This window comes from Manacus candei, unplaced genomic scaffold, assembly GCF_025592945.1.
Source record: "Manacus candei isolate 608988 ecotype Guabito, Panama unplaced genomic scaffold, ASM2559294v1 h1tg000025l, whole genome shotgun sequence".
Classification (NCBI taxonomy): domain Eukaryota; kingdom Metazoa; phylum Chordata; class Aves; order Passeriformes; family Pipridae; genus Manacus; species Manacus candei.
In genome coordinates, this window is record NW_026138073.1 from 10,469,014 (window position 1) to 10,482,222 (window position 13,209).

At 45.0% G+C, this 13,209-nt stretch overlaps 1 protein-coding gene across 1 annotated transcript; it reads left to right on the top strand.

The window, feature by feature from the left end:
• Nucleotides 1–276: 276 nt before the first annotated feature.
• On the top strand, nt 277–13,060 carry ZXDC (ZXD family zinc finger C). Its single transcript, XM_051788884.1, has 10 exons — nt 277–2,354; nt 2,808–2,960; nt 3,891–3,969; nt 4,092–4,222; nt 4,872–5,042; nt 5,623–6,305; nt 6,981–7,065; nt 8,850–9,022; nt 9,904–10,005; nt 10,837–13,060. Exons 1-10 carry the CDS (start codon nt 1,304–1,306, stop codon nt 10,921–10,923), a joined length of 2,715 nt encoding a protein of 904 aa, XP_051644844.1. The 5' UTR covers nt 277–1,303; the 3' UTR covers nt 10,924–13,060.
• The last annotated feature ends 149 nt before the right edge of the window (nt 13,061–13,209 follow it).

A 13,209-nucleotide genomic window follows, 5' to 3' on the forward strand; every position in this document is an offset into this window, starting at 1 on the left:
CTTTTCCCTAGGTGATGGAGAGCCAGAGGGCAGCTGAACATTCTCCTAAAGAAAGCTTTGCCCAAGAATGAGAATTTAAAAAAAAGTTTTATGCATCAGCTGAATTTGTAAGATTGGGTTTTTCTGCATAGCTTCAACAGACTTCAGCAACAGGGTGTCATTTTAGAGCCTCTTTCTTACCCTCAGCCTGTTTTTTTCTGTCCTCTTTCCCTCCCTCCTTGGCAGCCTTTTCCCCTCTGTTCAGCACTTGCTCCGTTACCCTCTTCTGTCCAGTCCCTGCTTTCTGCTGGTCTATCTTGGGTGATGCTGTGACATGGCTGTGCTTGAACAGGGACTTTGCATCACTCAGGGCTGGTCTGTAGCACTATTTTTGTATTTCCACTGATGGTGCACGGGGTGTTTTGCTAAACCTATCACAGCTCTCTGGGTGTGGCTGCAACCTCAGTATTGCTCCTGCATGGCAGTTGAGGGAGGTGATCCTCCTCCTTTACTCAGCCCTAGTGAGGCCACATTCCAAGTGCTGTGTCCAGTTCTGGGCTGGGCTCCTCAGTACAAGAAAGACAAGGAGCCACTGGACAGGGTCCAGTGGAAGCCACAAAGATGATAAGGGGCTGGGGCATCTCTCTTACGAGGGGAGCTTGCATGAGCTGGGCTTGTTTGGTCTAGAGAAGAGAAGATTGAGAGGGGATCTTATTAATGCATATAAATATCTCAAAGGTGGGCGTCAAGAGGATGATGCTGGACTCTTTTCAGTGGTGCCCAGCAACAGGATGAGGAGCAATGGCTGTAAACTACAACACAAGAAGTTTCACCTCAACATGAAGAAGAAATTCTTTACAGTGAAGGTGGCAGAGCACTGGAACAGGCTGCCCAGGGAAGTAATGGAGTCTTCTCTGGAGACATTCAAAACCCACCTGGACGCGTTCCTGTGTCACCTGCTCCAGGTGCTCCTGCCTTGGCAGGGGGGTTGGACGGGATGATCTCCCGAGGTCCCCTCTGACCTAACAATTCTGTGCCTCTTCCTGGCTATCAGCGGGAATAAACACCGGAATAAACACCCCCAAGGACCCGAGATGATTCCAGCGGTGCCCCCTCTGGATATCGCGGTTCGCGACACCAGCCTGGGGCGGCCTTGCCCCGCGGGGCAGCCCCGCTCCGCTCCGTCCGGTAATCCACTCTCCGGGTTTCCCCGGCGCCTCCCGCTCCACCCCGTCCGTGACTCCGCTGTCCGTGTTTCCGCGCCGGCCCGCGCCGGCCCCGCCCCGCGGCTCCGGTTTCAGGCGCTGCTACAGGGACCCCCAAGATGGAAACGCAGGGGCTGCCGGCCGCGGAGGCGGCCCGGGCCCGGCCCGCCGCGCAACATGGCGGCCCCGCCGCGCCGCCGCCGCCGCCGCCCGGCTGGGACCCGCCGCCCGCCACCGCCCCGCCCTCCCCCGCCGGCAGTACCATCGCGCCGGGCCTCTACGTGAGCTTCCCGGTGCTGCTGGTGGAGGAGAAGCCGGAGCCCGGCGCCAGCCCCGCGCCCAGCGCGCCGCCGGCGGGGCCCGCGCCCGACAGCGACGGGCTGCTGCTCGTCTTCAACGTGGTGCGCGGCGCGGGCGGCGGCGAAGCGGGGCGCGCCCAGCCCGGCCCGCCGCCCGCTGAGCCGCCGGAGGAGGCCCCCGGCTCGGCGCCGCCGCCGCCGCCTCCTCCTCCTCCTCCTCCTCCTCCCCCGCCGTCAGCACCGCTGCCCCCCGCGGGCGGCGATGGTGGCGCGGCGGAGGACGGCGCCTTCTCGGGGACCATCACCATCAACAACCAGAGCCTGCTGGTGCGCATCGAGAACGGCGTGCTGACTCTGGGGCCCGGCGCCGAGCAGCCCGCGGGGGCCGCGCCGCCCAGCGCCGCCTCCAGCCCCGCCGAGCCGCCGGGCGGGCCGCGGCCGCGCTCGCCGCCCGCCTTCCCGTGCCCGGAGCCGCGCTGCGGGGAGGCCTTTCCCCGCAAGCAGCAGCTGCGGCTGCACCGGCTGTCGGCGCACGGCGGCGGTGGCGGCGGGGAGGACGGGCGGGGCGCGGCGGCGAGGCCCTTCGGCTGCCCCGTGCCGGGCTGCGCCTGGTCCTTCGCCACGGCCTACAAGCTGCGGCGGCACCTGCACTCGCACGACAAGCTGCGGCCGTTCGCCTGCGCCGCGCCGGGCTGCGCCAAGCGCTTCACCACCGTGTACAACCTGCGGGCGCACAGCCGCGCCCACGAGCAGGAGGCGGCGCAGAAGTGCGAGGCGTGCGGGCAGCGCTTCCCCAGCGCCGCCCGCCTGGCCGCCCACCGCCGCCGCAGCCACCTGGAGCCCGAGCGGCCCTACCGCTGCGACTTCCCCGGTAAGCCGCCTCTGGGGATGGGCTGCCTTCCCTCCCCCGCCCAGAAGAACCGGCATCCCACCTCACTTGTCCTCCCCGCTACCCCTCCTTCGTCTCCCTGACGGGTCTCCCCTGAGACTTCGCCTCAGCTATCAAAGACCTCCATCTAATTTGGCAGCTGGGGGACGCTGCGCCTTTGCTCCCGTGACTTTGTGAAGCACGGCAAGACACAGCATCACTGTCCAGTGGTGCACCTTAACCCGGGCTGTGCGGGTTTTCATTGCCCACCTTGGGTAAACAGTTGTATTTCCTCGGAGTAACGTAGTGTAGGATTGCACTGTTTGTTTGGTTTTTTTTATGTTCTCGGATGTAACATCCTGGAAAAAGGATCATGAAGATGCCTCGCTAAAAGCTGGAAGGGAGAAAAGAGTGCAATTTTCCTGATTTTTATTGCTGTTTCCCTTCTCTCCCCAGGCTGTGAGAGAACGTTTATCACAATGAGTGCATTATTCTCCCATAACCGAGCCCACTTCAGAGAGCAAGAGCAGTTCACCTGCTCGTTCCCTGGCTGTAACAAGCAGTATGACAAAGCCTGCCGACTGAAAATCCACATGAGGAGTCACACAGGTATTCACAGGCCTGACTTGTACCTGGGGAAGTACATGGAAGATAGTTATGTGAAGAGTGGACTTCAGTTTGCTGGAAAAACTGAAAGTCATGAAGGGAGGAAGGGTGACAGGAATTATTTGGAGTCAGTGATTCTTGACCTTCTGCGAGGAAGGGGTAGGAGTCTGCTGAATCAACTGGCCAAATACAAAGTAGTTAGGGACATGCAAAGCTGTGGTTTCTGTCATTGTGCACTCTGTCCAGCAAAACTATCCCAGCTCTACTCCCAAATTCATAGACCTTCAAAGTGTTGGTCAAAACAAACAGCTGAAAAACTCTCAGACCATGTGGAGTGTTTGTGCCAAGGCTGGGAACAGCAAGAAGGTAAATTTCAACTCAGGCAAGCACTCCTGACTTGCAAGGACCACTGCTAAGCTGAAATACAGCCTTCTTATGTTTTAAAGACACTTGTGTGTACTCTCTACTGTCCTCTGTTTTTGTGGCTTTAGTGTTGAGTTTTGGGGTTTTTTTTGTTTTCTTAAGTGTCACTTTTGTTAAGTTAAAGTTCATAGATGTGATGAAAATCAACTTCACATACTTCACTGTATGGTAATCAAGATGCAGTCACAGGTCATGAAAACAAGAAAGAACATTTCTGTTTTCAGTACTGCTCTTATTTACTGGTTATTAAAGTACCTTCAAGATAGCTCAGATTAATATGAGGTGGATTGATAAATCTGATCTGTGATCTTTGATGCACAGGAAAAGATGCAGTAGCCTGGAGGCCCAGACTGTACAAGGGTGTAGGGGCATGACAATACTGTGCAGTGCATTGCAGGACAGAGTGGCTGAGTTGTTCTGTCTTAAATTATTTTAAGCAGGTTTTGATGTTTTCTAGCAGCAGTGTGTATTTTCATATTCAATGGTTAAGGTAATCTTTTTTTGTTTAAGGTGAAAGACCTTTTATCTGCGACTTTGAAGGCTGTGGCTGGTCTTTCACCAGTATGTCCAAGCTTCTGAGACATAAAAGGTAAAGGAAGCTTTTTCTGATTACACTGTCCTAAGCCGCTGGCTGTTTGTTTATCTATGTATTTTTTTTCGCAGTACCTAAGCAGCAGTGGATTTAATCATGGCAATTTCCTTCCCTTGTAGGAAACATGAAGATGACAGGAGATTCATGTGCCCAGTAGAAGGCTGTGGGAAGTCCTTCACAAGAGCAGAACACTTGAAAGGCCACAGTATAACTCACCTTGGTACAAAACCATTTGAGTGTCCAGTAGAAGGTATTGCTCCACTGTTGTGTGTTTACTGGTAACCAGTGTGTATTTTTGCCTAAAGAGTGTGTGTGTTTCCCCCAAATGTGAGCTTGGTACAGGATTGGAACAATTTAGAGTGTCTTTCTAACAGTTTGAAGAGGTAAAACTGAACAGAAGACATTGCAACTAAACAAGTGATCATTCCCGAAGTTATGGATTATAGAGAAAACTGTAGTTTGTGCTCTAGCTTGACTACCTCCATCACTTCAGCAGGACTCCAGGAACAGAGATTTTTGAGTCTGATCTGAAATATTCTGCTTTATAAAGTCAAGAAGCTCTACTTAGTGATTGTGTCTCCTTTTTATGGTCTTGCCAGAAGTCATCATGAAGAGTTTAAAATGCCGTAGTGTGGAAAGGTTGTGCTTTATATTGGATGAATTCAGGGTTTCTTTTTGTCAGAAACAGGTTGTTGAACTGTCCTACCCACTCAGACGTTGATTTTGTTGAACTGTCCTACCCACTCAGACGTTGATTTCTTCTGGGTCCTCTGAGTGTGTGCACAGACACTGCAAAATAGCAAGTAGAGTTCTGCAGAGATGCTGTGATTTAAGACATTAAATATGAACAATGAATTGAAATTAGATGAAATTTCAAAGCCTTGTATATCTTCTTACAGGCTGTTGTGCAAAATTTTCAGCAAGAAGTAGTTTGTATATTCACTCCAAAAAACATCTTCAGGATGTGGACTCATTAAAGACCCGGTGCCCTGTTTCCAGCTGTAATAAACTGCTCACTTCCAAACACAGTATGAAGACGCACATGGTCAAACAGCATAACTTCAGCCCAGGTAAAGTGTTTGTTTCAGGCTGTTAGGGGGTGCATTGGGAAAATTAAATGTTTGATTAAGGAAGATACGTATTTACTAATGTTGAAATCTTAGTCCCATTGATATGAATGACAGAATCTTTACTGAAACTGGAGTTGGTTTCTCCCTTCCCTAAAATTTTCAGTGGGACCTCTGAGTATTAGAAAGTGATACCTGCACTTGACCTGTGTGAAATTGTGAGAAATTTCATTGTTTTTTAATGAAGTAGAACTTGTCCCTGTCCGTGCCATCTCTAGAATAGTAGCAAGGTCTAAAAGAACTTCTCTTTTCACCCCTTTTTCCACTCCTCTACAGCCTGACTTAGCTTGGACTGTCTCAGTGTTATTTTTTGGCAAGTGCTTTTGTAACTGAAACTTCTCAGTAAAGGAGTGAACTTATTTCAGTAAGCTGCTTTTTCTTAGATCTGCTTTAAGGGAAGTTGGGAAGTATTTTAGTAGGCTGAGGATACAGAATTTTAAGCTTCCTCCTTTGATCATTCATATTTTTCCTCTCCATTGTCTGATTGAGAAGTCTCTCTTATAATCAAACTCTTCTTTTCCAGATCTCCTAACTCAGCTCGAAGCAACCAACTCCCTCACACCCAGCAGTGAACTCACTAGTCCAGGGCAGAGTGATCTCGGCAACATAGACCTTGTATCCCTGTTCTCCAACGTGTCTGGTAACAATTCTGGAATTGCAACAGACATGGCACTGGTGAACTCTGGGATCGTCACCATCGATGTTGCTTCGGTGGGCTCGACACTGGGAGGAAACCTGCCCACCAGTACCAATTCCTTAAGCCAGGCAGTCGATCCCTTGATCCTGGTGGCGAGCAGCGACATGCCGCAGAGCCTGGACAGTTCTCTCCTGCTGGGAAGCGGTGCAGTTCTACAGCAGAGCACTTTAAACTTGGATGATGTACAGACTGTCAACGCCGAAGCCTTGGGTTCGCTGGCGTCCCTGTCGGTGAGGAACTCCAGTCAAGATGTGCACAGCTTGACGTCCAGCAATAATTTAACCATCGACACGGCCACTTTGACTCCTTCCAGCAGCCTCAGCGGTACCAACGTGCCTGAGTTACTCGCGCCAGTTAAAGCTGAGAGGAATTTGGTTCCGTGCTCAGACGTTGTTGGTCAACAAGAGGGCAGCAAAGTAGTGACACAGTTTGTCTTCTCCAACCCTCCGGGGAGCTACAGTGCACAGAAGGAAATGGATCTTGGGGCAGTGACTGGCAGCTCGTTTTTGGTATGGAGTAACTGTATTCATTTTACCCCTAGCTGACTGAGACAGCCTGACTTTGGGAGTATCCCTTGCTACTTACAGGGAGACCTTTCTCTCAGATTTTACATTTTGGCTCTTTTTTGACAAAGGGTATGGAATGTTATGTTGTGGTAGTGTGTTGTCACAAGTAGATTCAGTGTGGTGATAAGTTCTCTTAAGAAATACTGGAATTCTGGTGGGGACAGTTAAGGAAGAACCTTTCAAAATAAGCAGCCATCCATCTGAAATGGAATTTGCAGGAATACCGGAGAATATGTGATATATCTTGTGCATTTCATTCCAGGGAAAGATTTGGGCTGTAAGAGTAACTGCAACATTTTACTCTCAGTCCTCGTTCTTGTTTTAAGTACTCTTCCCTTTCTCCTTCACTGTGTTGCTGCAGACTGTTTACATTATAAAGTAAATATTTGTTAAAATCTGAAAGTTTATAAATGCGGACCTAACTTCTTAGTGTGTTGAACTCCAAATATTGAACACACATAGGGAGTTTGTTGAAACACTAATCAAAATATTAGAGAAACTAGAATTCAGTGTTTGCAGCATAGAAGGTAACTGCATTTGAGAACAGTCTGTGTTCATTGTCTTGCTTTGTTCTTGATTCCAAAAACTTTACATCTCTGGGCTTTTTTTTTTCACTAGGAGAGCAGTGGGTCTGCAAGAACAGACTACAGAGCCATTCAACTAGCCAAGAAAAAGAAACAAAAAGGGAATGGCAGCAGCACAGGTGAGAAGCCATTAATTTTGTCAGATTTACTAAATACAATTATTTAGGATTTTTGGCACTGCAATGGGAGCAGGTTTCTGAGCGGCATTCTTAAATGTCCCATCCAGTTAAAATGATTATGCATGTGGTGTACCATCTGTTACTCTGGATAATCACATTCTGTGGAATATCAAATTCACAGTAAGTTTACAAAGAAAGATGCACCATATGTTTCATGGTTGTTAACAAGACACTAGCTCTCCATCTCTTCATCTGCTTTTTATTTTCTTATTAAAACAAAAAAAAAGGTCACTTTGCTTTCTGTTGTTTATGCTTTTGGTCTTACTTAAGGCGTTCTTTCAGTCAGTACAGACAATAAAAACAGCTGGAATTTTGCTTGTATGTTTCTCTTAGTGATAGTGTGTATACAGTGTTAAGGAATTTATTTTTTAATTATCTGGAAATACTCAAACCTCTCTCTCAGATTTTTGCCTTGTAGGGAGTTCTTGTGCAGGCTGTGGTTTAGGTCATGATTCCAGATGTGTCCTCTTCTTCTTAAACTGTAGTTTGACTCAAAGCCATCTGATGTGAATTATACACTACTCCTTTGTCAGGTCAAACATGGTCCATGGCTCACTAGACTTGCACGAGCTCAGATGTTTGAGTTGTGTCTACCTTTGGGGCTGGGGTGGAATATCATATACTTTTGATATGAATACCATATATGTAGAGAGAGTTTAGTTCCACTTTGCTGTCTCTTAGACCTTCCTCCTCTGAAAATCAAGGCAATAATTTTTGAGGTGAGTTAAGAGACTAGTTCTGATTTGAGAACTGTTGTGTTTGTGTATTTGTAAAATGCATACCTGTATAAATTCTGTCTGGTTCCGTGAGTTGTCACATGGAAGGATAAGTGCATTATGAAACCAGTCCTGAGTGTCCTTGTATTAGACATGTGCATGTGTCATCAACCGTGTCTTTTAATTGTTAATTTGAAAAAGGCAATTACATTTTACAAATGTCTTCTGAAATGACCTCAGAAAACTCCTGTTTCTGTTCCTACTCAAGTCTTTCAAGTCCACCTTTCACCAGCTATTGCCTTAATGCTACCCACTGCTTCTCTAAGTGATCTAGAGCATCTTGTATCTCTAACTGGTTTAACTAGGTTGAGTGAATACTATGGAGGGAAGTTCAGTGTTTAAAAAGAAGTTATCCAAGCCCTTCATTTATTATAGATGAAAAAAGACCCCAAAAACCCGCAGAGCTGACAGGACTGTATCCTTGCAATTGTTTTGATTAGGTTTTTGGTTTTCAGCTTGTAATACAGCAGCTGATTTATCTTGCTTTAAACTGAAAGAAGCTTAAGTTGTGATAATTGTATTTGTGTAGCCCATTCTACCCAACAGTCCTTGAAATCTTTCTGAAAGTAGATGAGCTTCACTATACTCTTTTTACAGTTTAGAAAAATGATGTGCATGACTTCTCAGGAAATGAATTGCAAAATTAAAAATAGAAAATGCAATTCTGCTTCCTAATTCCTTTCTATAGCTCCACAAATATACCAGTATTTCTGTGCTACCACAGGGGTGAACCCTAAGCTTAGCAGTTTGTGATGTGGTTTTAATGGTGTTCATGTAAAAAGATGCTCACTCAGAGCTTTTAGCATTTTCAGATGGTGCTTAATTATATTGCACTGTTGCAGGCATTTGCTGTGTAGTGTAAATAGCTGCATAAAATTGAAAAGTACTAGCAGGATGCTTTGGTTAATTGTTTCTGACCATCTAACTATTAAAACTGCTCTCTTTTAGGGGCATCTGGCTCTGGTCAGAGGAAAAACAAAGGTGGTAAAGTAAGCCCTACCAACTTTTCATCATCGACTCCTGGCAGTCGACTGGGTGGCAACATAGTTCTGCCAAATGGAGGGCTGACAATAAGGGACCCTGCCACTGGAGCTCAGTATGTGCAAATTCAGCTTCTTCAGGTAAGAGCTAAGGAGAAAAAACATGCTCATTTTCTCTGTTACCCAAATTGGCACATTTGTGGAAGAATTTGACTGTTTGTGAACTCAGGTACTGCTGCCCCTGGATGAGATCATGAGCTCTGCAGTATTCTTACATTATTCCACATCTCAATTACAAAGTAAATATTAAAACAAGTAAATATTAAAACAAGTAAATACTTAAGTATAAATAGTAATTAGACAAAATATAAATAAATATTAAAGTAAGTAAATGAGACTGACTTGAAAACATTCCTGCAAAAGGAAGCTTCAGCCTTAACTGTTATTTTTCTAAACTGTTGAAATGAAGCTTTAAAAAAACCCAAAACAACCTAGTAATTGGTGTGGACTGATTAGAGGAGCATGAAAGGTAATAGTTTTTGGCCAGGTGTGTATCTGTGTAGTATTCAGAGAGAGGGGTAAGTTGCTTCTACTTTACTCCTAAACAACTATGGTATGGAGGAAGCTGTGGGCAGAGTTCTCCATCCATCTGGTTTTCTGAGGGGTGTTTGTAACATAACAAACATGAAAGTTTGTAACTTTTATGTTAAGTATCAGCTTTATGCAAACATGGTGAAACTTGTTTCACATTTCTGAGTGTTACATTTGTTGGAAGATGAACAATTCCTTCCTTTTCAGATCTTGCCAGTGGTCCTGATGAAGACAGGATAATAGGTTGTACTCTGGGTTGGGTTCAGATTTCAGTGGTAGTTAGCTTTGTACATGTTTGTAGATCTGGGCCTTACTAGTACAGTGCAGTGGCTTTAGCAGATTTTTTAACATCATGAGGCTGAGTGAAATTTGCCCTATTGTGCTGAGATGCCTGGGGGTCGTGTAATTTTATCATATTTCTGTGTTCACAGGATGATTCCCCAGGAGAGGGAGATTTGCCCTTTCAGCTGAGCTCCCAGTCCTCCTCATCACATTCTCAGCTTACAGTGGATTTACCTGTTCACATACTTCAGGTACAGCACGTCAAGCCATTGGGTTTTATTGCCTTGCTTGAAAGTGAAGACAGTTTACTGTAAACACTCACATTCTGCCTAATGAAAGTACCTTTTTTTCTATTGGGAGTTTAATTTCACTCACACAAAGTAGTAAGCAGAGAGCTGCATTACACAATTTATCTTGTGTCTGTTACTAACCTTTGACACATCATAGGTGGTTGTTTCTCTTCCTCTGTTACTGAGTAATGAATAACTAAATGTTACTCATTTATTCTGAAGTGCCCCCATCCTTATTTTCCTGATCCCAGCCTGCAGATAGTAGGTGGGTCAATAAAGAATCAGAATTGGAATGTAACAGGCTACAGGAAGGATAAGAAGTGGGAAGTAGAATCTTCAGCCTAGATTTCAGAGTGGTGTCCATATGGGAATGGCAGGTTACAAAGCCTGCTCAGGGGCTCTCAGTTTTGATAAACTCTGCAATGCACCTATTCTTGCCAAGTGGGCTTCTCCTAGGTAGAAAATAAAGCTTTTTTTATTGAGGAGGGGCACCTTACTGTGCTAAACCTAGAAATACAAGAAGAGTAGGGTTGTTGGCCATGGTGGAGAGTTAATGGAGGAAAACCAAATAGCAATTTTAAATTTAAATGCTCATCTGAAGTGTTCCACAGAAAAACTGCAGCAACATTGTTTGGGTGGATCCCCAAAGTAGGAAAGCTTTGGGGTTCCCTTGAACCATTCAAAACACTGCTGTGCTGTTGAATAAATGTCAAGGTAATCTTGCTGATAAGCACTAAAAGCATCTAGAGGTGAAAGTACTGAACTCTTCATGCTGTCTGTTTGCTTTAACAGGAACCACACAATTCCACTGAAGATGATGCAGGTTCTGATAACTCTCAGTTCACTGGAAGCACAATAAACTTACAGGATCTGGAATGACCATTATTAAGAACAGTTACTTGAAAACAAATTGGGCAATCATGACAGAGTGAGATAACTATATGGGTCTTTTTCCGAGGAAAATATGAAAAGTAGGAGAACTGAAGTATGGTTGCACTCTTTGTGATTTGCTAAAGACAGTTGCAGCTGAAAGATTTTCTTAAAAAATGTAAATCCCACTTGATGTGCCTGTGTAAGATACCCTGTCTGCCTGGTGGTCGGGGAGGCTGAGGCAGACTGCTGTACAGTGTTGTTTCAGGGAGAAGTACTGTATTACACTTCAAACTGAGGTAATATTTACTGTTTTCACAGGAAACCAAGTATTCTACAGCTAACAAGTGCAAATTTATAATCCTGCCTATGACAGTTAAAAGTTTCTTTCCATTGGTTTCCTGCTGGAGCCAGTGGCGTCGAGGAATTAAGAGCTAAAATTTGCAAGTGTTTTCCACACACAAAAACCATAATTGTTTTGGCCCATGTTTTGGCAGAAAACTGGAATAAAGTGTCACATGTAACAAAATTAACGTTCTATGCCATGAAAATGAGATGCTCTAAAATCTTTGTTTTAGAAAGCTAGATTCTAAATGTTAACTTAGCTGTGAATCAGTTTGTAGCTCATGTTGAGTTTCTCCCTTTCCTTACTCCCACGTCCCAAATACTTTGCTGAATTCTTCCAGCAAAACTTGAAAAAGAAAACTGCAATAGAACTGTACTCACTGTAAGTGATTAGCTAAGAGTCCAACAGCATCTGAGAGAGGTTTGTTTTTATCTTTGTGTTCCCTTTTTTGGGAGGAATGTTGACTGTCCTGTAAATTTAAGCACCTTGATTTTTGTCTCATCTATAAACCGCTGCCAAGTTACCTGTAAACTGGCCACTACTATTTTATTTTGAGTTGTTTGATGTTTTGGGTTTTTTTTTAATGGAACACTGTTAACACATGTTCTTTATTGCTATCCCAGAGTGCCACATGCACGTGCAGCTTACGGCTGGTTTACAGAATATGCAGTTGTCAGAGTATTTTGTGAGGGGAAAAGAATTGTTACCCAGAGAGATTTGCCCCACTGAAAAAGTGCAGTTTCTCTTGGGGCTGGGGGGAGAGGTTGTATGTACTCTACTTATCTGGATTGCAGACACCTAAATAAGTATAGGGTTGTATAGGGGAAAAAACCACCTTTGGTTACGTTTTAAGGTAGTAATTTAAATGTTTCTTATGGTGATGTTCTGAATGCCTATAAAAGTATGTATAGGAGTTTGATAAAAGGCTGTATGTACTGTTTTTTTTTTATTCTCAGTGAGGTGTGTGTATGCACGTATGTGTATTTTTTTTTTTTTACAAAATAAGATATGTCACAGAGGGGAACGTTGTGATCTTTCTAATCTTGCACATATTTATTTATTTTACAGTTATACTGATGTTAAATTCACATGAGGTTGTTCAGAAATGCTTTTACTTCCTGTGCCTTTTGAACTATGTATGTGTCCATATAAATGCTTTTTTTGATTGAAGACTTGGGGAGGGAAAAAGCATACAGGTTACATTGAACTTCAGCTCCTGATTTGTAGGCAGTATTATATCCTCTGGTTGAACCAGTTTTATTTTTCTATCTTTAGCCTAACTGAGCATTGAGGTCTCTCTGTTCCTCTCACTCTGAGTTTACAGCTTATGTCCAGGGAAAGTCTTAATCTTCTCAGGCTGGATTTCCAAACCAAACTGTTGGTAGATGAGATCTACCCAGTGGCTGTGACTTCAGCATGGAGTCCACTCCTGAGAGAGAGAGAGAGATTGAGAAGGAATTGTGCTCCAGGGACTCCTTGGTCTTGCTCTAGTGGTCACCATGCTCTCCCTGGAAGCTGAGACACCTCGAGCTCCCAATGCCTGCATTATTCTGTTCTCAAGGACCATACCAGTTCTTACTCTATTAAAATGGCCAAGGAACACTCCATCTTTTTATGGGACTTGCAACCAAATCTTTCTACTTCTGAAAATGTACCTCACTCAGCTTTGTAAGTGAATGTAAAGTGCTAACCTCTTGGGGCAGAAAATTGGATTACTTGGCTTGGAGTCCATTGCTGGCAATGGATACCTGAAGAACTGCTGGTGCAAAAGGGTTAATAAAGCTTTTTTTTTTATGGTCAGTTTGTCACTGGGTGTTGTTCTTTGCTTGGATGCATCTGACATAAAGCTAATTACTAGCACCTTGATTTCTGCAGAGCCTGTGTTTTTCCTTTGGTTGCGTCTTTTCCGCAGTAGTGGGGTGGAGTCTGTAATGAAACCCATCCTTTGG